Below are 27,891 nucleotides of genomic sequence, written 5' to 3' on the forward strand. Positions count from 1 at the left end.
TGTTTTTCTGGGAATGCTGGGAAAAAGTGTTAGTTTGGAAGTGTTATCATTATTATAATTACTATTATTCGTAAACCATAGGGTATTTAATCCATTATGTGTAAACCATACAGTGCTGCATACATGGTCAGATGGTACATTTCCTGGGACTATATACTGTAATGAATGCCACAGCTAGCATCTAAATTAGATGTAGACATAAAAAAAACCAAGGTTCCAAACTTCAGAATGTTCTTTCTGAAAACTATTTCAGTTACCTCTTATGTTCTAAATATCAGAGTAAGAACTCGACGGACACTATTTAAGCTTAAACCAAGTTTATTCATCCCAAAGGATCGAACAGCTGAACCGACAAAAACATGGTTTCACCAATGGTGGTATGAATCAAATACGATTTTATTAGTCACATGGGCCGAATACAACAGGGATACCTCTGGGACAATGATGTTGATGTGAGCCATGACCAGCCTTTCAAAGCACTTCATGGCTACAGACGTGAATGCTAGGGGTCAGTAGTCATTTAGGCAGGTTACATTAGTGTTCTTGGGCACAGGGACTGTGGTGGTCTGCTTGTTGGTATTACAAACTCGGACAGGGAGAGGTTGAAAATGTCTGTGAAGACACCAGTTGGTCAATGCACGCTCACAGTACACATCCTGGTAATCAGTCTGCCCCTGCGGCCTTGTGAATGTTGACCTGTTTGAATGTCTTACATCGGCTGCAGAGAGCATGATCACACAGTTGTCCAGAACAGCTGGTGCTGTCATGCATGTTTCAGTGTTGTTTACCTCAAAGCGAGCATAGAAGTAGTTTAGCTCATCTGGTAGGCTCGTGTCACTGGGCAGCTTTCGGCTGTGCTTCCCTTTGTAGTCTAATGGTTTGCAAGCCCTGCCAAATCTGACGAGCGTGTAAAAATGGTCTGTCCTCTGTTGCAACACTCACTACCAAGTTCCAAACTGCCCCTGGGAGCAATGTCAGCACAATAACTATTAGTCGGGAGCTTCATGAAATGGGATGCATGGTGGAGCAGCCACACACAAGCCTAAGATCACCATGCGCAATGCCAAGCATCGACTGGAGTGGTGTAAAGCTCGCCGCCATTGGACTCTGAAGCAGATCGGTTTGTCGAGATCGGTCTGGTAGAAATTGACTCGTCTGCACAGAGCCCTGACCTCAACTCCGTCAAACACTTTTGCGATGAATTGAAACGCTGACTGCGAGCCAGGCCAAATCGCCCAATATCAGTGCCTGACCTCACTAATGCTCGTGGCTAAATGGGAGCAAGTCCCTGCAGAAATGTTCCAACGTCTAGTGGAAAGCATTCGCAGAAGAGGGGAGGTTGTTATAGCAGCAAAGAGGGACCAACTCCATATTAATGCCCATGATTTTGGAATGAGATGTTTGACGAGCAGGTGTCCACATACTTTTGGGCATGTAGTGTATCTTGAATATAAGCAGCTCTAGCAGTGGTTGGATGTGTGTGACTAGAGGCGTCATGCACCATGTTAATTTCTGAGGGGGCACACCAATGTCGAAATTAAATATCTTTATAGTAAAAGATAGTGTCCTCTATTTTTTTGTCTACAAAATGGATGAATCTGAGGTTTCATCGGACTCTGGTTGGGGTATGTGTGCTTCTGTTTGTTCTGTGGGTACAGCACGGATAGAGGATGTGCTCGAAATGGCACTCTATCCCTTTTTGACAAAAGTAGTGCATTATACAGGGAATCGGGTGCCATTTGGGATGCACACAGAGTGAGGTGCAGATCCTGAGTTTTTTTGTTTTGCATTATTGGCTGAAGGCTGAAAGGCTGAAACAACAGAGTTTCCCTGGAGACAAGGATCAACAGATGCAGTAATGTTCATTATGTAAGAATCAATAAGCTCAGGCCTCCTGATGCCCTGGTGGATTTATCGCCCTGACATGCTTTCCAAATGGTACCCTATTCCTTATATAGTGCACTACTTTTGGCCAGGGCCCTGGGTCAAAAGTAGTGCACTATAGTGGTGCATAAATGTAGTGCACAGTAAATCGAATAAATCCTTAAAGAAAAAACGATATTTTGGCATTTGTTTCGTTAGTCTATTGTTGATATAGTCCCAACATGTTTTGCATGTCAACTTGATTACTGACATGCAAAACATTTTGGGATTAAATTAACAATGGACGAATGAAACAAAAACCAGAATATAGTTTTTGGGTGGAGTTGTCCTTTAAGTGTGCTGCAGCAAGCATCTCCAACCTCTGCAGAAGACATGATGTAGATTGTCCTGTCGTGCTGCAGGAGAATGGAGGTGTTCTATATTAAATTATCCATTTGTGGAGATAAAATCTGTTTTATTAACTGGTCGTTTACAAGTTGCTTTTCTTTTTCCATGTGAAGTAAGGGTAGGGCTGGGCGATATGGCCAAAATATATCACAGTAGAACAAAAAGGACTGTATGACGGTCTTTGACAGTATTTCATGTTTTTTAATAATAAAAGTTCTACATTTGCTCTATGAGTAGTGCGTGACCCTAGGGTGGCAACACGTGCATGTCAATGCGTCTTTCTCAATTCTGATTGTTTTATACTTTTCAATTCAACTTTAACCCCCCAAAAATTTCAGCATTTTCATCCATTTCTGCATTTCCTGCACTCATTAGAGATAATTTCCACACTGCCACATAGGGCTGCATGATATGGGCAAACAATCTAGGCATTATTTTTAACCAAATGTTGCAATTGTGATTTGACTTGCGATTTAGAGCAAAACACTTGGGTGAACTGTTGGAATCATATAATTAGAATATAATAGTGGGCACTTTGAATACGGTGTTGTTTGAAATGACAATGAATAAAAATGCCATGTAGTAGGTATTGTGATAGGATAGGAACCAAAGTGTTGACAAGTGTTTCCTAGGGGACTGTTACGAAAAACTATGAGTGGTGGATGGAATCAGGTGCAGAGAGCAGGGTTCTGTCAAATTTATTACACCGGTGCAACCGAAAAATGATCACGCCAGTCCAAAACAACAGGACAAAATAGACCAGAGAATAAAGATAAGAAAACAAATCACACCATCAAACACAGAGTAACAAAAAACAAGCCCGCACAAAATACCCAGCGGGCCTAGTGCCCTTAAATACCCTACAAACAAACCCTAATACAAAACAGGTGTACCCAATTAACCACTAACCAACACAAACGGAAAAGGAATCAATGGCAGCTAATAGGCCGGTGACGACGACTGCCGAGCCCCGCCCGAACAGGAAGAGGCACCCTCTTCAGCGAGGTTTGTGACAGGGACCCTATAATATTTGGTTACATTGAATGTTTTCTCTTAGCTACTTCATGTAGCTAACATGGTGATTCACTAGCTGATGATGCTTTGTTAGGGCCGACGGTCTCTGCGCTAGGAGAAAAGACGGCGGAGCGTGAATATAATGGCGAGGTAATCAAGGAGAATTGGAATATTGACCAAAAGAATAGTAGTATACAGTGATGAGAATGTCCTTCCTTATATTGTAGGAGTACTTTTTGTTAATGAGGAGCAGCTGATTGGATTACCAATTTTAATAATCCATTTGAGATATCCTAACAGGTGGAGAGAATGCTGGGTAAAGTGAAGGCGGTGAGGATCACAAGAAGCGGCCATGTTAAGATTTTTTGTTCTTCTGAGGATCAGAAGGACCGTTTGTGTCCTGTGTGTCTCTTCAGAAAAGGGCACCCCCCCAAATCAAATGTTATTGGTCACATACACATGGTTAGTAGATGTTATACTGAGTGTAGCAAAATGCTTGTGCTTTTTAAATGTTTTTATTTCACCTTTATTTAACCAGGTAGGCAAGTTGAGAACAAGTTCTCATTTACAATTGCGACCTGGCCAAGATAAAGCAAAGCAGTTCGACATATACAACGACACAGAGTTACACATGGAGTAAAACAAACATACAGTCAATAATACAGTAGAAACAAGTCTATATATGATGTGAGCAAATGAGGTGAGTTAAGGGAGGTAAAGGCAAAAAAGGCCATGGTGGCAAAGTAATATAATAATAATATATGCCATTTAAGACGCTTTTATCAATACAGTCATGCAACATTCTACGTAAAACACTGGAATGGAGCTAGGAATGGTTGCAGTGGAAGAATGTGCAAAGTAGAAATAAAAATAATGGGGTGCAAAGGAGCAAAAATAAATCAATCAATTCAGTAGTAAAATAAGTAGTTGTTTGGGCTAAATTATAGGTGGGCTATGTACAGGTGCAGTAATCTGCTCTGACAGCTGGTGCTTAAAGCTAGTGAGGGAGATAAGTGTTTCCAGTTTCAGATCTTTTTTGTAGTGCGTTCCAGTCATTGGCAGCAGAGAACTGAAAGGAGAGGCGGCCAAAGAAAGAATTGGTTTTGGGGGTGACCAGAGAGATATACCTGCTGGAGCACGTGCTACAGGTGGGTGATGCTATGGTGACCAGCGGGCTGAGATAAGGGGGGACTTTACCTAGCAGGATCTTGTAGAAGACATGGAGCCAGTGGGTTTGGCGACGAGTATGAAGCGAGGGCCAGCCAACGAGAGCGTACACGTCGCAATGGTGGGTAGTATATGGGGCTTTGGTGACAAAACGGATGACACTGTGATAGACTGCATCCAATTAGTTGAGTAGGGTATTGGAGGCTATTTTGTAAATGACATCGCTGAAGTCGAGGATTGGTAGGATGGTCAGTTTTACAAGGGCAGCATGAGTGAAGGATGCTTTGTTGTGAAATAGGAAGCCAATTCTAGATTTCACTTTGGATTGGAGATGTTTGATGTGGGTCTGGAAGGAGAGTTTACAGTCTAACCAGACACCTAGGTATTTGTAGTTGTCCACGTACTCTAAGTCAGAGCCATCCAGAGTAGTAATGTTGGACAGGCGGGCAGGTGCAGGCAGCGATCGGTTGAAGAGCATGCATTTAGTTTTACTTGTATTTAAGAGCAATTGGAGGACACGGAAGGAGAGTTTTATGGCATTGAAGCTTGCCTGGAGGGTTGTTAACACAGTATCCAAAGAAGGGCCAGAAGTATACAGAATGGTGTCGTCTGCGTAGAGGTGGATCAGAGACTCACCACCAGCAAGAGCGACATCATTGATGTATACAGAGAAGAGAGTCGGTCCAAGAATTGAACCCTGTGGCACCCCCATAGAGACTGCCAGAGGTCCGGACAGCAGACCATCCGATTTGACACACTGAACTCTATCAGAGAAGTAGTTGGTGAACCAGGCTAGGCAATCATTTGATAAACCAAGGCTGTCGAGTCTGCTGATGAGGATGTGGTGATTGATAGAGTCGAAAGCCTTGGCCAGATCAATTAATACGGCTGCACAGTAATGTTTCTTATCGATGGCGGTTAAGATACCGTTTAGGACCTTGAGCATGGCTGAGGTGCACCCATGACCAGCTCTGAAACCAGATTGCATAGCAGAGAGGGTATGGTGAGATTCGAAATGGTCGGTAATCTGTTTGTTGACTTGGCTTTCGAAGACCTTAGAAAGGAAGAGTAGGATAGATATAGGTCTGTAGCAGTTTGGGTCAAGAGTGTCCCCCCTTTGAAGAAGGGGATGACCGCAGCTGCTTTCCAATCTTTGGGAATCTCAGACGACACAAAAGAGAGGTTGAACAGGCTAGTAATAGGGATGGCAACAATTTCGGCAGATCATTTTAGAAAGAAAGGGTCCAGATTGTCTAGCCCCGCTGATTTGTAGGGGTCCAGATTTTGCAGCTCTTTCAGAACATTAGCTGACTGGATTTGGGAGAAGGAGAAATGGGGAAGGCTTGGGTGAGTTGCTGTGGGGGGTGCAGTGATGTTGACCGGGGTAGGGGTAGCCAGGTGGAAAGCATGGCCAGCCGTAGAAAAATGCTTATTGAAATTCTCAATTATAGTTGAGTGGCTCAGTTGGTAGAGCATGGCGCTTGTAACGCCAGGGTATTGGGTTCGATTCCCGGGACCACCCATACGTAGAATGTATGCACACATGACTGTAAGTCGCTTTGGATAAAAGCGTCAGCTAAATGGCATATATTATTATATATTAGGAGGAGTAGGATAAGGGTACGGCTAAAAGCAATGAGAATTGGTCTTCTAGAACGTCTGGAACAGATAGTAAAAGGAGGTTTCTGGGGTGATAAAATAGCTTCAAGGTATAATGTACAGACAAAGGTATGGTAGGATGTGAATACAGTGGAGGTAAACCTAGGTATTGAGTGATGATGAGAGAGATATTGGCTCTAGAAACATCATTGAAACCAGGAGATGTCATCGCATGTGTGGGTGGTGGAACTAATAGGTTGGATAAGGTATAGTGAGCAGGACTAGAGGCTCTATAGTGAAATAAGCCAATAAACACTAAACAGAACCGCAATGGACAAGGCATATTGACATTAAGGAGAGGCATGCTTAGTCGAGTGATCAAAAGGGTCCAGTGAGTAGTGAGGTTGGTTGGGGTCACGGCGATTCAGACAGCTAACCGGGCCATCGGTAGCAAGCTAGCATAGGATGGAGGTCTGTTTTTAGCCACCTTGTGCGTTTCCGTCGGTAGGATTAGTGGGGTTCAGTGTGGTAGAGGGGATCAATCCAATTCGCATAAAAAAAAATAGATATAGTTATAGAGGCCCAAGAAAAAAGGAAAATGTTCCGACAGTGCAGCAATATCTAACAAGTAATTTAACAATTCCACAACAACTACCTAATACACACACATCTAATGGAATAAGAATTTGTACATATAAATATATGGATGAGCCCAACTGGCATAGACAAGATGCAATAGATGGTATAAAGTACAGTATATATGGGATGGGTAGTGCAAGGTAGGTAAACATCCTTATTAAAGTGGCATTAATCAAGTGACTAGTGATCCATTTGTTAGAGTGGCCGATGTTTTTTTTTCAAAGAGTGCAGTGTATAGTCAGAAAATCTGCTGTCTCAGCCACTGCCTGTCGCCAAGGGAGTACCCCAAGGCTCGATCCTAGGCCCCACGCTCTTCTCAATTTACATCATCAACATAGCTCAGGCAGTAGGAAGCTCTCTCATCCATTGATATGAAAATGATGCAGTATTATACTCAGCTGGCCCATCCTCAGATTTTGTGTTAAATGCTCTAAAACAAAGCTTTCTTAGTGTCCAACAAGCTTTCTCTACCCTTAACCTTGTTCTGAAAACCTCCAAAACAAAGGTCATGTGGTTTGGTAAGAAGAATGCCCCTCTTCCCACAGGTGTTATTACTACCTCTGAGGGTTTAGAGCTTGAGGTAGTACCTCATACAAGTACTTGGGAGTATGGCTAGACGGTGCACTGTCTTTCTCTCAGCACATATCAAAGCTAAAGTTAAATCTAGACTTGGTTTCCTCTATCATAATCAAGGATGAACCAGACTTGTGGAGGTCTCCAATTTTTTTCTGAGGTCTTGGCTGATTTCTTTTCATTTCCCATGATGTCAAGCAAAGAGGCACTGAGTTTGAAGGTAGGCCTTGAAATGCATCCACAGGTACACTTCCAATTGACTCATATTATGTCAATTAGCCTATCAGAAGCTTCTAAAGTCATGACATCCCTTTCTGGAAATTTCTAAGCTGTTTAAAGGCACAGTCAACTTAGTGTATGTAAACTTTTGACCCACTGGAATTGTGATAGTGAATTATAAGTGAAATAATCTGTCTGAAAACAATTTTTGGAAAAATTACCTGTGTCATGCACACCTGTCACCATTTTCTCGCGCACCTGCGCCTCACCTGGACTCCATCACCTCATTCATTATCTTCCCGATATCTGTCAGTCCCCTTGGTCCCCTTGGTTCTTTCCTCAGGTGTTATTGACTCTGTGTTATTGTCAGTGCATTGTTTGTTTCGTGTTCATTTTACATTTTTTTATTAAAACACTCACTCCCTGAACTTGCTCTCAGCTAACTCGTTACAGAATAATACCTCACCTAACGGAAGCATCAGGGAGTTGTTTTTTTGTGCCAGAGTAATGACGTTGCATCCGGGAACTGCTACAGGCTCTCATGCCTCAACCAGATCGCCAGGCTCCACTGCCTCAGCCGGCTCGTTGGGCTTCTATACCTTAGCCGGTTCGCCAAGCTCCCCTGCCTCAACCGATCTGTAAGGTTCCCCTGCCTCAGCTGGCGTGACCGGTCTGCTCCTGATCCCCGAGTTCCTGATGCTCCTGTTTGTCCCCTTTGATGGCTTACTGCTGTTGGAGCCGCGTGTCGGGGAGGGGGTTACATATTCCCTCTCCGGCCTCTAGGTTATCAGGCTGCTGATTATCCCGCACACCTGTCACCATCGTCTTATGAACCTTCGCCTCATGACACTCACCTGGACTCCATTATCTTCCCAATATCTGTCACTCGCATTGTTTTTTTCCTCAGGTGTTACTGACTTGGTTTTCATGTCGGTGCGTTGTTTGTGTTTCGTGTTCATTGTTTATTTTATTTATTAAAACACTCACTCCCTGAACTCTCTTCCTGACTCTCAGCACATATGGAGTCTGTCCCTACTCGAGTGCAGTTAGGATATAACTGCAGAGTCAGAGCATTTGTTCCAAGACCAATGCAGTGTGATTATTGTAAAACTTTTGGACATGTTTCAAGTGCTTGCAGAAGGGAGAGGCCGTTGTGGAAAAATCATATGTGTTTTAAAAGTGATTAAAATGTGACATGTTGCAATTGTGGTGAGAACCATGAAGTTTGAAAGAGAATGAGGTGTCCAAAGTCAGGGCTGTCCAGAGCATTTCATATGCAGCAGCTGTTAAAAGTTGAGGGTTCGAATGGTGCTCCTGATGAGCCCATGGTGGTGCATAGGCCTTCACTGAAGGCTGCAGTGGTTGCCGTTCAACAGCAGGACCCGGATATGTTAAAGGTTAAGAAGGTGGACTGTGGCGCTTATTGCTATGATGATTAATGGCACTGCCAAGGTGGAGAGGAAGTCCAGGAAAATAAATAGCATTGCGGATGCGACAGAACAGTTCTTGGGACTGAAAGACTTCTCTGTGGAGGATTTGCATAGAGTATTATCATTACCATATCACCTCTCGGGACATAGAGCCTGAGACGAGAGAGATGGAGATTTGAAGGAAGGAAGAAGTGGGAGTTTTGGGGTTTTGGTTTTGTTCATGTGGTTTTTGGTTTTATTTGGGGTAGATTAAGTTAGTTTTCACCTTGTTTTTTTTTCAACCCTGTCCAGTTGGTGGCGGTACAATAACCTTTTTGGGTTGTAGTATAACCCACAGAAGAAGAAGTCATTGTCCTGTTGAAAAACAAATGATAGTTCCACTAAGTGCAAACCAGATGGGATGGCGTATCGCTGCAGAATGCTGTGGTAGCCATGCTGGTTAAGTGTGGCTACCACAGTGGCACTTTTTTGGTTACTGCATGATTCCATATGTGTAAGCTCATAGTTTTGACTATTATTCTACAATTTAGAAAATACAAAAAATAAAGAAACTTTGGAAGGAGTAGGTGTCTGAACATTTGACTGGTACTGTATATTAAGAAGCAAAGTTAAAACAGCATTGTTGCCACCAACATTGTTGCATGTGCTGCATTTACCATGCAGACTGAACGCAATCGTCTCATGGTCGATGAGCAACACATGCGCTCCTTGAGTGACAGGGGGAGGGGCTAGGTCTGTGCGGAAAGCAGCATGGAGAGAGAGAGCACTTAAGTAGCTAAGTAAACTATAAAAATTGGCGTTACACACGGCGTATCACATTTAACAAACCAAACATTCAAATACCGTTATACAAGGTTATGTAATACATTTCTCATCAAGTAATATAGGTCAAGTTGTTTTAGTCAAAAACAGAACTAAAACATACTCTATATGTAGGCTAAACATGTTGCAATGTGCATTTGGTGATGATATACGACAGAGAAGACAGAAACGCAGAGACATTTTGAGAGGCGTCCCAAATGGAACCCTATTTCCAATACTGTCCGCTACTTTTTTTATTGAATGTAATTGAACCTTTATTTAACTAGGCAAGTCAGTTAAGAACAAATTCTTATTTACAATGACGGCCTACATCGGTCAAACCCGGACGACGCTGGGACAGTTGTGCACCACCAGAGCCAATGAGCCCTGGTCGAAAGTAGTGCACTAAATGGGTTGCCATTTGGGATGCATCCTATGACTAGGGTCTTTCTGGTCTTCTTTCTATGACAGAGGCTGGAGTTCGGGGGGTTGTCTGTCTGTCTGTCTGTCTGTGGCTGTCTGTCTGTCTGTCTGTCTGTCTGTCTGGCTCTAGCTGGGAGTTTGTTGGGTGACAGATGGCATGGTTAATGACTGAATCTGTCTGGCCTTCCTAAGTAATAATATATGCAGAGCACCGCTTTTTCTGAACCATTGGCCATTCAGATGGCATGGTCCCGGGATCAAACCCACTGACTGAATCTGTCCAGTGACCAACTGAGCTACAGAAGGCATGAGGGGAAATAGCATAACAATTTTATCTAAGCACTATTTTACAGTATCAGCATACGTTATACCAAATAAATCGAAAGGTTATGTAAGGTAACCAAGATCTTTCCCCAAATGAGACACAGCTCACTCTATGGGAAATAACACTAGCATTCCTATGATTACCCACTATCCCTATGACAACATCTAGGAAATACAATGACTAAACATTCCAACAGAAATAAATCAGAAACTAGGAACCTCCTTGCCAATATGACCCAGGAGCATGAAGCACTGTACTTCAGATTCCCTGCTGTCTGTAAATACCAAATCAAAGCACAACCTCAGGTTGAAGCTAGAATCCTTTTGAATTATAAATGAATGTTATACAATCATTGATTCTTGAAGAAAATAACTTAGAAATGCCTCATGAGCTTAGTTCAACTATCGTACCCCAAGAGGCCAGGGTTCTGGTCTAGAAGCACAGTTTCGACTGCTTCTACACAGTTTTGTTTTGACTGACGCCTGGCCTAGAAAGACGGCCACATAGAGAAGTCAGTTTGAAAAATCCATAATAACACACTTTAGTCATCACCTTTGTGTACAAAACATCCATGGGATAATTCAAATAATTGTTGCTGAGGCCGATTTGTTTTTCCATCACTCACAACCGAAGATATTGATTGCAATGTGTGTCCATATAAACCGATTGCAACCTGGATATAGATTTCCATGAATCGGCGAATGAGAATGTGAGTCGATTACCTTGAAAACAACTGTTGGACATCTTGGACTCAGCCTCCAGTTCTTATTATACCTCAGTGGTCGTACCCCAACCCAAACTATAGGCTGGTTTTACTCCAATGTTTGTAAGCAATGTTAATGTAAACAAACACTGTATAGCCTCAAAATAGAGTTAAAAGTATAATTTTGATATCATGGATGGTCAGTCCTTGCATCCATAGTTCTGTCTATGAATTTGAGAGTGGTTATATTTCTTCTACAACCCGTACTCTCCAGCCTCTAGGTCTTTCCCACCATATTATTTATGTCACTAACAGGGTGCCCATGCCCACCCTGTTAAAAGTCATAATCCTCATAATAAATAGGTGCAAAGAACTTATCTTCAAGGGAATGCCTTTATGTATAAATATAAATGCAACATGCAACAATTTCAAGGATTTTACTGAGTAACAGGTCATATAAGGAAATCAATCAATTTATTAGGCCTTATCCTATAGATTTCACACGACTGGGAACACAGATATGCATTTGTTGGTCATAGATACCTTAAAAAAAAGGTAGGAGTGTGGATCCGCAAACCTGTATCTGTTGTGACCACCATTTGCCTCATGCAGCGCGACACATCCCCTTTGCATAGAGTTGATCAGACTTTCGATTGTGACTTGTTTAATGTTGTCTCACTCCTCTTCAATGACAGTGCGAAGTTGCTGGATATTGGTGGTAACTGGAATGCCCTGTTGTAACCCAACATGCTCAATGGGTGTCATGTCTGTTGAGTATGCAGGCCAAGGAAGAACTGGGACATTTTCAGCTTCCTGGAATTGTGTGCAGATCCTTGCAACATGGCGCTGTGGATTATCATGCTGAAACATGAGGTGATAACGGCGGAGGAATGGCACAACAAATAAACAATGGGACTCAGGATCTCGTCACGGTATCTCGGTGCATTCAAATTGGCATCAATAAAATCCAATTTTTGTTCATTGCCCGTAGCTTATGTCTGCCCATACCATAACCCCACTGCCACAATGGGGCACTCTGTTCACAACATTGACATCAGCCAACCGCTCTCCCAAATGAAAAATAAATGCTATCTGCCATCTGCCTGGTACAGTTGAAACTTAGAACCGAGATTAGTCCATAAAGAGCACACTTGACGCATCGCTACAGACACCCTGATTCGATTCCAGGCTGTATCACAACCGGCTGTGATTGGGAGTCCCATAGGGCAGCGCACAATTGGCCCAGCATCGTCTGGGTTTGGCCGTTGTAGGCAGTCAATGTAAATAATAATGTGTTCTTAACTGACTTGCCTTGTTAAATAAAGGTTAAATAATAATAATAATACACAGTTGTAGTCGGAAGTTTACATACACTTAGGTTGGAGTCATTAAAACTACACAAATTTATTGTTAACAAACTATAGTTTTGGCAAATCGGTTAGGACATCTACATTGTGCATGACACAAGTCATTTATCCAACAAATGTTTACAGACAGATTATTTAACTTTTTAGGGATGAAAATTACAGGCCTCTCTCATATTTTTAAGTGGGAGAACTTGCACAATTGGTGGCTGACTAAACAGTTTTTTGCCCCACTGTATAGTTTCATTTTCCCATTTTGGGTACTTAGGAGATCGGCCACATTAAATATTTTGCTCACTCTGTGGTCTCTCTCTCTCTCTGCATGAAAAGGGGGAGAGTGTCTCCGCCAAGAATTTAAGACCTGAGATAACAGAACCTTGGTTTAGGAGAGAGGTGAGAGAGGGGGAAGCCACAATCTACACCCAGAAAGGCCACTTCATGACACAGGTCAAGACCCTGGTGAGGACGATGAGCACGCAGATGAGCTTCCCTGAGATGGTTTCTTACAGTTTTTGCAGAAATTATTCAGTTGTGCAAAGCCACAATTTCAACAGCTGTCCGGCTGGCTGGTCTCAGACCATCCCGCAGGCGAAGAGGCTGCATGTGGAGGTCCTGGGCTGGCGTGGTTACACTTGGTCTGCAGTTGAGACGAGTTGGATGTACAGTATTTCCAAATTCTCTAAAACAACATTGGAGGCTGGTTGACAAATTTACATTAAATTATCTATTACTCATAACAATTCATTAAATAGTAATCTGGGGCACCACGGGAAAAGTTTATTTAACGTGTTACCGTTTCCCGAATTAACTCAAGATTATCAGAATATCTCAACATACTATTCATCATCCATCAATCATTTGCTCCTATTTCAGTCGCATTCTGAATGTCGTAATATCCTATAATCTGCACGAACCCCAGAAAATTGTCTTAATTATTTATTTACTAGAGTGAAATGAAATAATCACACAGAAATACATAAACACACACACACAGATTATACATTGATTATTACATAATGCAATGAAAAGTCCTTAGTGGACTAACCCGATGTGACGGCTGGTTACACAATGAAAGGGGTGGGGAAAGAAAGACAAAGGAATTCAACTATCATACATACAGTTGAATAATACGCTTATTGTAAATGTGGATATTTAGCACCCTAACAACCGCTCATTCGGATTTAGAAATGCAAAGTACATATTTACTCTTGTATGTCCTTGTCGTCTCTCTCTCTGTTGAAATCGCCCGGTCAGTCTATGACGAATTGTTCGACATGTCCTTTGTAGTTGTAGTCGGTTTCCTTTTTCTGAAGGTGTTTGTTAGAATGAATACATCAGACATACCAATGGTCGTTTGATAGAGAAATGTTATTCTTTTCTCGTCTTTGGCTTATTTTCCTAGGCTACATTACATGCAGAGCAAGAGGAGGTGCATGTCTAGTCCTCTTCTTTGTTGCGTTTCAGAGGGTCTTACCTTATTCTGGTCTAGTAGAGTCTAACCATTTTACACGTGTAGCCACAGCTCCACGCTTTCTGGTCTCGTAGTTTTAAACCATTTACAGGTCTAATGTACATTTGTTTGGAGTCCTTTTATAAGCACTCCACTGTCTACAATGGAAAAAGGGGCGTTCCATCCTTATGGCATAATGTCTGTGGACAAGTGGGCGTGGTTACTGACTGGGTAAAATATTACATGAAAACAATCTAATTTAGAAGGCTAAATTCACATTTCATCTTCTCACAAAGAGTTTTATATTTAATCATATGAGTTTAAAACATTTAGATGTAACTGTAACATACACTGCTCAAAAAAATAAAGGGAGCACTAAAATAACATCCTAGATCTGAATGAATGAAATATTCTTATTAAATACTTTTTTTCTTTACATAGTTGAATGGGCTGACAAAATCACACAAAAATGATCAATGGAAATCAAATTTATCAACCCACGGAGGTCTGGATTTGGAGTCACACTCAAAATTAAAGTGGAAAACCACACTACAGGCTGATCCAACTTTTATGTAATGTCCTTAAAACAAGTCAAAATGAGGCTCAGTAGTGTGTGTGGCCTCCACGTGCTTGTATGACCCTACAATGCTTGGGCATGCTCCTGATGAGGTGGCGGATGGTCTCCTGAGGGATCTCCTCCCAGACCTGGACTAAAGCATCCGCCAACTCCTGGACAGTCTGTGGTGCAACGTGGCGTTGGTGGATGGAGCGAGACATGATGTCCCAGATGTGCTCAATTGGATTCAGGTCTGGGGAACGGGAGGGCCAGTCCATAGCATCAATGCCTTCCTCTTGCAGGAACTGCTGACACAATCCAGCCACATGAGGTCTTGCATTAGGAGGAACCCAGGGCCAACCGCACCAGCATATGGTCTCACAAGGGGTCTGAGGATCTCATGTCGGTACCTAATGGCAGTCAGGCTACCTCTGGCGAGCACATGGAGGGCTGTGCGGCCCCCCAAAGAAATGCCACCCCACACCATGACTGACCCACCACCAAACCGGTCATGCTGGAGGATGTTGCAGGCAGCAGAACGTTCTCCACGGCGTCTCCAGACTCTATCACGTCTGTCACATGTGCTCAGTGTGAACCTGCTTTCATCTGTGTAGAGCACTGGGCGCCAGTGGCGAATTTGCCAATCTTGGTGTTCTCTGGCAAATGCCAAACGTCCTGCACGGTGTTGGGCTGTAAGCACAACCCCGACCTGTGGACGTCGGGCCTCATACCACCTTCATGGAGTCTGTTTCTGAACGTTTGAGCAGACACATGCACATTTGTGGCCTGCTGGAGGTCATTTTGCAGGGCTCTGGCAGTGCTCCTCCTTGCACAAAGGTGGTGTCTTGCTAATTGCCTATAATTTCCACCTGTTGTCCATTCCATTTGCACAACAGCATGTGAAATGTATTGTCAATCAGTGTTGCTTCCTAAGTGGACCGTTTGATTTCACAGAAGTGTGATTGACTTGGAGTTACATTGTGTTGTTTAAGTGTTCCCTTTATTTTTTTGAGCAGTGTATATTTTCTGAAAGCTCTTTTAAGGGCGGGGAGGTCTGGCTATTTGTTTACATACAAATCAAAGTTTATTCGTCACGTGTGCCAAATACAACAGGTGTACAGTGAAATGCTTACCTACAGGCTCTAACCAATAGTGCAAAAAAGGTATTAGGTGAACAATAGGTAAGTAAAGAAATAAAAACAACAGTAAAAAGACAGTGAAAAACAGTAGCAAGGTTATATACAGACACCGGTTCGTCAGGCTGATTGTAGTGGTATGTACATGTAGATATGGTTAAAGTGACTATGCATATGATGAACAGAGAGTAGCAGTAGCGTAAAGAGGGGTTGGGTGGCACAAAATGCAAATAGTCCGGGTAGCCATTTGATTACCTGTTCATGAGTCTTATGGCTTGGGGGTAAAAACTGTTGAGAAGCCTTTTTGTCCTAGACTTGGCACTCCGGTACAGCTTTCCATGCGGTAGTAGAGAGAACAGTCTATGACGGGGGTGGCTGGGGTCTGACTATTTTTTGGGCCTTCCTCTGACACCTCCTGGTGTAGAGGTCCTGGATGGCAGGCAGCTTATCCCCAGTGATGTACTGGGCCATACGCACTACCCTCTGTAGTGCCTTGCGGTCGGAGGCCGAGCAATTGCCATACCAAGCAGTGATGCAGCTGTATAACCTTTTGAGGATCTCAGGACCCATGACAAATATTTTTAGTTTCCTGGGGGGAAATAGGCTTTGTCGTGCCCTCTTCACGACTGTTTTGGAGTGTTTAGACCATTCTAGTTTGTTGGTGATGTGGACACCAAGGAACTTGAAGCTCTCAACCTGCTCCTACACCCCGTTGATGAGAATGGGGGCGTACTCGGTCCTCCTTTTTCTGTAGTCCACAATCATCTTAGCCAAATACATTTAAACTCAGTTTTTCACAATTATTGACATTTAATCCTAGTGAAAAATCCCCTGTCTTTGGTCAGTTAGGATCCCCACTTTATTTTAAGAATGTTAAATGTCAGAATAATAATGATTTATTTCAGCTTTTATTTCTATCATCACATTCCCAGTGGGTCAGAAGTTTACATACACTCCATTAGTATTTGGTAGCATTGCTTTTAAATTGTTGAACTTGGATCAAACGTTTCTGCTAGCCTTCCACAAGCTTCCCACAATAAATTGGGTGGATTTTGGCCCATTGCTCCTGACAGAGCTGGTTTAACTGAGCCAGGTTTGTAGGCCTCCTTGCTCGCACATGCTTTTTCAGTTCTGCCCACAATATTCTATAGGATTGAGGTCAGGGCTTTTTGATGGCGACTCCAATACCTTGACTTTGTTGTCCGTAAGACCATTTTGCCACATCTTTGGAAGTATGCTTGGGGTCATTGTCCATTTGAAAGTCCCATTTGCGACCAAGCTTTAACTTTGTGACTGATATCTTGAGATGTTGCTTCAATATATCCACATAATCCCTCCCCCCTCATGATGCCATCTATTTTGTGAAGTGCATCAGTCCCTCCTGCAGCAAAGCATCCCCACAACATGAGGCTGCCACCCCCGTGCTTCACAGTTGTGATGGTGTTCTTCGGCTTGCTAGCCTCCCCCTTTTCCCCCCAAACATAACAATGGTCATTATGGCCAAACAGTTCTATTTTTGTTTCATCAGTCCAGAGGACATTTCTCCAAAAAGTACGATCTTTGTCCCCATGTGCAGTTGCGAACCGTAGTCTGGCTTTTTTATGGTGGTTTTGGAGCAGTGGCTTCTTCCTTGCTGAGCGGCCTTTCAGGTTATGTCGATATAGGACTCGTGCTACTGTGGATATAGATACTCCAGCATCTTCACAAGGTCCTTTGCTGTTGTTCTGGGATTGATGTGCACTTTTCACACCAAAGTATGTTCATCTCTAGGAGACAGAATGCATCTCCTTCCTGAGCGGTATGAATGCTGCGTGGTCCCATGGTGTTTATACTTGGTACTATTGTTTGTACAGATAAACATGGTACCTTCATGCATTTGGAAATTGTTCCCAAGGATGAACCAGACTTGTAGAGTTCTACAAAAAAAATTCTGGGGTCTTGGCTGATTTCTTTAGATTTCCCCAAGCAAAGAGGCACTGAGTATGAAGGTAGGCCTTGAAATACATCCACAGGTACACCTCCAATTGACTCAAATTATATCAATATCAATTAGCCCATAAGAAGCTTCTAAAGCCATGACACCAATTTTCCAAGCTGTTTAAAGCACAGTCAACTTAGTGTATGTAAACGTCTGACCCACTGGAATTGTGATACAGTGAAATAATCTGTCTGTAAACAATTGTTGGAAAAACGACTTGTCATGCACAAAGTAGATGTTCTAACCGACTTGCCAAAACTATAGTTTGTTAACAAGACATTTGTGGTGTGGTTGAAAAACAAGTTTTAATGACTCCAACCTAAGTGCATGTAAACTTCCAACTTCAACTGTAGAACTGACAGAGATACTGTACATTCAGGCCAGGACTACTATAATGAGTATTGCGGCAGTGTCTGGCCTTGCTTTCAGCTAGGGTAAGCATCCCTCTGCCTTTTTTATGTGAGACACAAACCGACCAAATGTATTGTTTTGGCACTATATTTCTATGCCTCTCCACTAGCTAATTGCACAATTGTGAACTATTGCAGAGTCAAACAATAGGCACAGAGGGCTTTCCACCAAGGTAAAGTAAACATTTTGTTCAAGAATATCTGAAATAACAGATGAGTCAAAAAAAAATCAGCATGTGAAAAGATTTACAATCTGATGCAAATTCTCCAGAGATAGAACCCCCAAATAAACAAACACAGCTGGTGATTTATTCACCTCCTGCATCCCCCCTGCATATCATGGTCTCAGGCATTGCATTAGGGAATGATCTGATTGAATAAAAGTTGTTGTTTTTTCTAATTCTAATTTACCCCATGGCCAGCTTTACCCCATGGCCATTATTCTTTCAACTGCCAATTTGTAAGCAGCAGCTGGTGTTTAAAGTATCGTCCAGACTTTCCTCAACCCTGAGGTACTGCGGCAGACGATTACATCTAAACAAAACACCCACAGACAATAAGACGATACATTGAGTTTCTCCACCAGTCCATACACACAAGGGGGCGGCAGGTAGCCTAGTGGTTAGAGTGTTGGGTCCTGGATCAAATCCCCGAGCTGACAAGGTAAAATCTGCTGTTGAGCACCTGAACAAGGCATTTAACCCACTGTTTCCCGGTAGGCCGTCATTGAAAATAAGAATTTGTTCTTAACTGACTTGCCTAGTTCAATAAAGGTTAAAACATATATTTCTTTAAGCTACAGCTGTGCTAGCTAGTAGCCCAAAGTTTACCTGTGGCTTTCTGCTTGTCTAGTTGTCCTAGCTAGAACCTCTGTGTGTGAGGACAAGCACACCGATCTTAACACAGAGTTGTGTTAGACATCTCTGTCACATCTGTCACCGCAAGTCTCCTCGGATTGTCTGATGTCATCAGACTGCAGGCTTGTCGAGGTGACAAAAGGACAAGTTCCATTTCAACAAGGAAACAACATGCAGATGTCTCTACAGGAGAGTGAGTTAAAGAGACAGACAGAGAGAGATAGAAAGAGAGCGAAAAGAGAGAGAGAGACAGAGCGACAGAGAGAGAAGCCTACCTTTGGCTGTGATGGCAGGCTGCTCCCCCAGCAGCAGCTTTAGTCTCTTGGCGTGGATTTTGCCTTGGTAATGTGACTGTGCCACCACTGCTGAGGTGAAGGACATGTTACACAGCGTGCAGCACTTGTTCTTGTCCACATCTCCCTCCTCACTTCCCTGCAAAACACACACACATACACACAGGTTCAGTCAACAAGGCTATCAGCAAAAATTGAGTAACCGAGAAAAAAAACATCACTGTTTAAAGGAAGTAGATTTTATTTTTTCACTGGAAGCTTTTGATAAATGAACTGTGTGGTCAAATTTTTTATTTTACCTTTATTTAACCAGGCAAGTCAGTTAAGAACACATTCTTATTTTCAATGACGGCCTGGGAACAGTGGGTTAACTGCCTGTTCAGGGGCAGAACGACAGATTCGTACCTTGTCAGCTCGGGGGTTTGAACTCACAACCTTCCGGTTACTAGTCCAACGCTCTAACCACTAGGCTACCCTGCCGCCCCCATGCAGGTAATTTTTCAGGGGGGTCCCTCAAAGGTAATATTGTTCTAGATGTGACCCCCAACCCCATATGATTCATCACTGTGTGTGGTGTAGTGTACTCTGCGTGGGGGTGAACTATAACCCTGCACCAGCAAATACTCCCCAAACCCTGTATGTTAGAGCCACATGGTGCTTAGGGGGAAGCTGTACATTTAGCAGCACATCAGTAAGCTCCACACGCCACATTTCCTAGGGACAAGAGCAATCAACACTCCTCGTGGGCTTAATCATTTGGTTCTTGGTGGGATGCAAATGGAGGCATTTCAGAAGTTGTATGGAGTATAAGAAAGTGGGGAGTGATGGGATGGGGGACCTCTCCCTGAAACTGCATCTGTGCTGCCTCCCTGCCTGATGCAGAAACACATTATCCTGACAGAGAGAGAGTGAGCGAGCGAGCACCTGGCTGCCAGACTGTGGGAGATGGATGCAGCCATTTCTACCAGGAAGCTATCCCACCAGGCGGCATAGAGACAGGCTGATAGTCCAGAAGAAAAACGATCAAAACGTCAGACCCAGATCATTATGATTTAAGTTCACTTTCTTGTGTTGTGAAGGTGCTATTACATTTTAAAGGTCTAACGCAGCAGTTTTTTTTATCTTAATATCAAATCAGTTCTGGGTAACAATTAAGTACCTAGCTTCTTAGCAAAGAGCAATTTCTCAAGCAAGAATTTAGCTAGGACTGTCTGGTTGTGGTCTGAGTGGGGAGGGGAAAACTGAAAACTAGCTGTTATTGGCAGAGAGGTTTGGAACACTCTTTCAACTTGGTCAATTAAGTAATTGACCACCTAGTGATGTCACCAGGTAGCCCAAAAATCCCACAACAACAGGATGAAATTCCAGGCAGATTATTATTCCAACCTCACTGTGTGGAAATGGAGTCTACCAAACATTAGGAACACCTTTCTATTGAGTTGCACCTCCTCCCTCCCCCTGATGCTAGCCCATGTTGACTCCAATGCTTCTCACAGTTTTGCAAAGTTGGCTCGTTGTCCTTTTGGTGGTGGACCATTCTTGATACACGCTGAAAACTGTTGAGCGTGGAAAAACCCAGTAGCGTTGCAGTTCTTTATACAAACCAGAACTTACAGTACTACACTGTTCAAATGCACTTAAATGTTTTGTCGTACCCATTCACCCTCTGAATGGGACACAAACACAATCCATGTCTCAACTGTCTCGAGGCTTAAAAATCCTTCTTTAACTGGTCTCCTCCCCTTCAGCTACACTCATTGAAGTGAATTTAACAAGTGACATCAATAAGGGGATCATAGCTTTCACCTAGTCAGTCTATGTCATGGAAAGAGGTGTTCATAATGTTTGGTATACTCAGTGTATATAAAACACAGGAAAACAAGTTTGACTGCATAGGGCCTTTAACAGTCACAAACATATTTAACTTGTTTTGCTTGCTGGAGCCAGACAGTTTACATTTTAGACACAAAAGCATTCCTCATATGCATTTCCCTCGTATAGTACAGAATGTATGCATAATACGCAGCACTGCACTGAAAGGAATCTTAAAGAGCCATATGATGGATGAGCCCATCTCCTTCTGTGACTAAAACCCAAAGCTTGTTTTCAGGTATTCCCCATGGTTCCATGCCCCTGCGAAGTGGAGAACATGGCAGTAGTGGGTAGTGATCTGGCTACAGCACAGCACACTGACACAACGCTGTGATTTAAGGCACAGTCACACGTTACATGACACCAACACAAAACACTCCTCTATACATAGCCTTGACATGCAATTCCCCGTACTACTGAGCCGAACAGAACAGATCGGATCCTTGATGGTGCACTGCAGTGTGATGTAGGCCTAGGGTCTGCAGGCTTGCGAGAGACGGCATGTGGATGTGTTCCAAATGTGACTCTTTTCAGGAAACTAGGCATATGTTGCACGCCACTACTTCACATGAGAAGCATTTGAACATAAACATGTATTTTTCGGTGCAGAAATGCCTTCTGGAACATGTGAACTTTCATTCCATCCATAAATATTTATAAAATTGTTCAATTCCAATCCTAGTTGGTTTACCCATGGAAAAAGTCAGGAACCTTCCCACTAGCCATGATTGGTCTAGATAATGTATAGGCTGGACATGCCGGGAGATGAGTTTGGATTGGTCTGCCATGTAGCATGTCAACAACATGAGCTGTTCAGTTTGAAAGATATAACGTTAACCATCGAGAACTACAAACGTTTCGCTACTTTTCTCTTCAACATTGATGCCCTGAATTTAGCAGGCACTATCGACAGATCAGTAGGAAAAAGTGATGGGTTACTTACCTGCAATGCTCAGTGTGAACCGGAGTGACTTGACACAAAGCTGGCCAAACAAGATGTAGCTACAAACAAAATGGAGTTAACTTCTTATGGGCAGGTGGGACGCTTACCGTCCCACCTGGCCATCATCCGGTGAAATTGCAGAGTGCGAAATTCAAACTACAGAATTATAAATATTTAACTTTCATAAAATCACAAGTGTAATACATCAAAATAAAGCTTCTTGTTAATCCAGCCACTGTGTCAGATTTCAAAAAGGCTTTACCGCGAAAGCACACCATGTGGTTACCTGAGGACAGCGCCACACATACAAAAGCATGAAAAACATGTTTCAACCAGGCAGGTGCGCCACGAAAGTCAGAAATAGCGATATAATAAATGCCTTACCTTTGATGATCTTCTTCTGTTGGCACTCCAAAAGGTCCCAGATACATCACAAATGGTCCTTTTATTTGACAATGTCCTTCTTTATATCCATAAAAACTCAGTTTAGCTGGTGCGCTTCAGTCAATAATCCAACCAGTTTCCCTCCATCTGCCATGAAGCATTCATCCATGTATACAGGTAAGAGTGTAGCTACATTTTCCAGATATGTTTAAATTTAGTCAGAAAGTAATTTTTATTGCAAGTTAAAGCATACTGTTAGTTAGCTAGCAAACATTAGCTTGTAGACATCTGTGTAGTAATATTATTCGAATCAGAAATACATTTGCATTGCTAGTTATAGCCTAAAGTTAGTTAACATTGAACCTAGTTTGTTAGCTTTAGCTAACTGCAGATTCATACTACAGCTATGATAATGTTTGTATTTGTAGTATGATGAGTTTGGGTTATGCCGGTTAATTGTTTAGTACCTAGTTAGCTACATGTCTAAATAAAACACTCCGGACAGATTATTAGATGACCCATCAAATTAGCAGGTGTGTCTGAGGGTGATTACGGGCATCAATTGTATTTCATGAACATGTGTACATATCTAGACAATATAGTGACCCATCCACTTAGCTAGATGTGGGTGAGGGGTGGTTAGAGCATTTCCTTCACATGACCCATCAATTTAGAAAAGTGTGTTGGGTAAGCGTCATCTAATAACAATAAAATATTTATCAAATAATTTTATCTGGACACTTTCTGTTTTTGATATTGGTACTATGCAAGCTCTATCACTCTCCTATTTAAACCTTCTGTATCCTGTGCATGTGACAAATAAACATAGATTTGATTTGATATAGCGTGTGTTTACCACATGGCCGCACATTTGAATCCTTAAAGACATGGGTGGGACTTAAGAGGGTGTGAACTATGCTAAATGGGTGTAGACAAAGAAGGGCTCTCCAGTGGGTGTACCAAAACATTCAAGGCCGTTTTCTCAAAAGTGGGTTTCCAAGTCTATCAACATTCTAAGCAGAATTACTTTCCCATTGTTCCTCAACTGCAATGTACGATATACAATTTTCTACCTCTGAGTCTCTACTTTTATGCAATGTAAAAGACATAATTTCAAATTGTGCTACATAAGACCTAATCGAGACGATCAGTCACAAATGGTAACCTATTAGAGATAGCACCGACAGAGATGGTCGCCTCGCTTCAAGTCCTTAGAAAACAAATTACTGCATAGTTTACTATGTATTATTTCTTACATTGTTAGCTCAGAAAATCTTAAGTGTTATTACATACAGCCGGGAAGAACTATTGGGTATAAGAGTGATGTCAATTTACCAACATTACAACCAGGAATACGACTTTCCCGAAGCGGATCCTTTGTTCGAACCTCCACCCTGGACATAGGATCTAATCCCAGAGGGAGACCCAAAACAACGTTGTCGCCGCAGGAGAGGCAGACGGAGCGGCCTCCTGGTCAGACTTAGAAGTCGAGCACACCATCCACCGCTTCCGAGCATATTAGTCGCCTATATCCAGTCCCTAGACAACAAGGTGGATGAAATTAGGGCTGCCTTCCAGAGAGACATTTGTGCATTCGCACAAAACTGAAAGCACAAACCACCGCATTCAACCATTGAAAGAGGTCAGGGAATATGGCCGAATACAAACAGTTATTCCCTCCACAAGTCAATCAAACAAGCAAAATGTTGGTATAGGGGCAAAATGGAGTCGCAATTCAACGGCCCAGAAACGAGACGTGCGTGGCAGAGTCTACAGGCAATTACGGACTGAAAAAAACAAACAGCCACGTCATAAAGAATACCTATGTAAGAATGCAGTTCATTGACTACAGCTCAGCATTCAACACCATAGTACACTCCAAGCTCATCATTAAGCTTAAGGCCCTGGGTCTCAACCCCGCCCTGTGCAATTGGGTCCTGTACTTTCTGACGGGCCGCCCCCAGGTGGTGAAGGTAGGAAACAACATCTCTACTTTGCTGATCCTCAACACTGCGGCCCCACAAGGGTGCATTCTCAGCCCCCTCCTCTACTCCCTGTTTGCCCATGACTGCGTGGCCATGCACGCCTCCTACTCAATCATCAAGTTTGCAGACGACACAACAGTAGTGGGCCTGAATACCAACAACGACGAGTCAGCCCACAGACAAACTGAAATGGTCCACCAACACAGACAGCGTAGTGAAGAAGGCACAACAGCACCTCTTCAACCTCAGGAGGCTGAATAAATGTGGCTTGTCAGCTAAAACCCTCACAAACTTTTACAGATGCACAATCGAGAGCATCCTGTCAGGCTGTATCGCCGCCTGGTACGGCAACTGCACCGCCCTCAACCGCAAGGCTCTCCAGAGGGTAGTGCAGTCTGCACAACGCATCACCAGGGGCAAACTACCTGCCATCCAGGCCACCTACAGCACCCGATGTCACAGGAAGATAAACAGCTTATATCTTAAGGCCATCAGACTGTTAAGCAGCCATCACTTACATAGAGAGGCTGCTGCCAACATACAGACCCAAATTACTGGCCACTTTAACAAATTGATTTAATAACGGTGTCACTTGTCACTTTAAATCATTTCACTTTAGTAATGTTTACATATCGTACATTACACATCTCATATGTATATACTAGAGGTCAACCGATTATGATTTTTCAACACCGATACCGATTATTGGAGGACCAAACAAAGCCCATACCGATTAAATCGGCCAATTTTTTAAAATATTTTTTTTATTTGTAATAATGGCAATTACAACAATACTGAATGAACACTTATTTTAAGTTAATATAATACATCAATAAATAATGAAACATGTTCAATTAGGTTTAAATAATGCAAAAACAAACTGTTGGAGAAGAAAGTAAAAGTGCAATATATGCCATGTAAGAAAGCTAACGTTTAAGTAAGTTCCTTGCTCAGAACATGAGAACATATGAGTCTTCAATATTCCCAGGTAAGACGTTTTAGGTTGAAGTTATTATAGGAATTATAGGACTATTTCTCTCTATACCATTTGTATTTCATTAACCTTTGACTATTGGATGTTCTTATAGGCACTTTAGTATTGCCAGTGTAACAGTATAGCTTCCGTATCTCTCCTCGCTTGAACCAGGAACACAACGACAACAGCCACCCTCGAAGCAGCGTTACCCATGCAGAGCAAGGGGAACAACCATTCCAAGTCTCAGAGTGACGTTTGAAACGCTATTAGCGCACACCCCGCTAACTAGCTAGCCATTTCACATCGGTTACACCAGCCTGATCTCGGGAGTTGATAGGCTTGAAGTCATAAATAGCTGCTGGAAAACAAACAATGCAATGAACGCAAGAGAAGTGACACAATTTCACCTGGTTAATATTGCCTGCTAACCTGGATTTATTTTAGCTAATATGCAGGTTTAAAAATCTATACTTCTGTGTATTGATTTTGATGGTTAAGTAAACATTGGAGCAACGATACGCACCGCATCGATTATATGCAACGCTAGATAAACGAGTAATATCATCAACCATGTGTAGTTAACTAGTGATTATGATTGATTGATTGTTTTTTATAAGATAAGTTTAAGTCCAAATCGGTGTCCAAAAATACCGATTTCCAATTGTTATGAAAACTTGAAATCGGCCCTAATTAATCGGCCATTCCGATTAATCGGTCGACCTCTAGTATATATTGTATTTCATTGCATCTTGCCTTTGCTGCATGGCCACATCTCATCCATATATTCTTATTCCATCCCTTTACATTTGTGCATATAAGGTAGTTGTTGTGAATTTAATGGATTACTTGTTAGATACTACTGCACTGTTGGAACTGGAAGAACAAGCATTTCACTACACTCGCATTAATATTTGCTAACCATATGTACAGTATATCACAAAAGTGAGTACACCCCTCACATTTTTGTAAATATTTGTGTATATATTTTCATGTGACAACACTGAAGAAATTACACTTTGCTACAATGTAAAGTAGTGAGTGTACAGCTTGTATAACAGTGTAAATTTGCTGTCCCCTCAAAATAACTCAACACACAGCCATTAATGTCTAAACCGCTGGCAACAAAAGTAAGCTGTACACTCACTACTTTACATTGTAGCAAAGTGTCATTTCATCAGTGTTGTCACATGAAAATATATACTCAAATATTCCCAAAAAGTGAGGGGTGTACTCACTTTTGTTTTGTGATATACTGTATTTGACAAATAACATTTGATTAGATTATTTATGACCAGAGACAGACTCAGTGTTAGTCCAGAGCTGTCAATCTGGGCCAATTTCCTTCCTGTCTGGATAGTGAGGGAGAGGAACAATGGCAGACTACTACCACTCCCACAGAGTGATTGCCTGCCTGGATACTGCTATGTTAGTCACTCAACGACACACACACTAGGGATGCACGGGTTGACTCATAACCCACAGTCCCTGTGGTTATATCCACGGGGCGGACAGGTTTAGGGTAATAAAATATTGTGTGGACGAAATATTGGGTGGCGGTCGGGTTCAATAAAGAGAAAAACAATACATTAAAAAAAATCCATAAATGTATAATTCTTGTGAAATGTACATCTACAGTGCCTTCAGAAAGTATTCACATCCCAGTACTTTTTCCACATTATGTTGTGCTACAGACTGAATTTCAAATGGATTCAATTCAGATTTAGTGTCACTGATCTACACACAATATCCCATAATGTCAGTGGAATTTTGTTTGTAGAACAATGTTTACATTAATAAAAAAAATGAAAAGCTGAAGTGTCTTGTGTCAATAAGTATTCAACCCGTTTGTTATGTTAGGCACATTTTTACTCCTGAACTTATTTAAGCTTAATAAATAACATAAGTTGCATGGACTCATTCCGTGTTAAATAATAGCATTTAGTATGATTTTTTAAAATGACTACCCATCTCTGTACTCCACACATAAAATTACTGTATCTGAGTACTGAATATCAAGCACAGATTCACCACAAAGACCAGAAAGGTTCTTCGATGCCTCTCAAAGAAGTTCACCAATTGGTAGAAGTGTAAGGAAAATGTCAGTTTAATTCAATAAGAGAATTAAATGTTGTTTTTTGCCATCATTGTAAGCCTGCCACACACAATACGATACATTTATTAAACATAAGAATGAGTGTGATTTGTCACAACCCGGCTAGTGGGAAGTGACAAAGAGCTCTCATAGGACCAGGGCACAAAAATTAATATAATAACAATCAATCATTTTGCTCTTTATTTAACCATCTTACATATAAAACCATATTTGTTCATCAAAAATTGTGAATTACTCAATACAGTGTCATGACGTTGGCCTCTTTGAGTACAGTGAGCACCATCCCCTGCTCTCTGCTTCTACAACCAGACTGCTGTGGTCAGAGGTCGTAAATTCCTCAGAAGACCCTGCCTCATGGCCACACAGTATTAGAGATAGGGTAAACTTTCACAGAGGACAAATGAAATCCT

At 42.2% G+C, this 27,891-nt stretch overlaps 1 protein-coding gene across 1 annotated transcript in view; it reads right to left on the minus strand.

Annotated features, from left to right (window-relative positions):
- LOC118358501 (zinc finger matrin-type protein 4-like) overlaps positions 1-27,891 on the minus strand; it is a 199,084-nt gene that overhangs the window by 53,996 nt on the left and 117,197 nt on the right. Inside the window, exon 4 of the mRNA XM_035736400.2 lies at positions 19,191-19,347. Within this exon, the coding sequence (XP_035592293.1) occupies positions 19,191-19,347 (157 nt within the window). The remainder of the gene's footprint in view (positions 1-19,190; positions 19,348-27,891) is intronic.

Source organism: Oncorhynchus keta, chromosome 25, assembly GCF_023373465.1.
Source record: "Oncorhynchus keta strain PuntledgeMale-10-30-2019 chromosome 25, Oket_V2, whole genome shotgun sequence".
Classification (NCBI taxonomy): domain Eukaryota; kingdom Metazoa; phylum Chordata; class Actinopteri; order Salmoniformes; family Salmonidae; genus Oncorhynchus; species Oncorhynchus keta.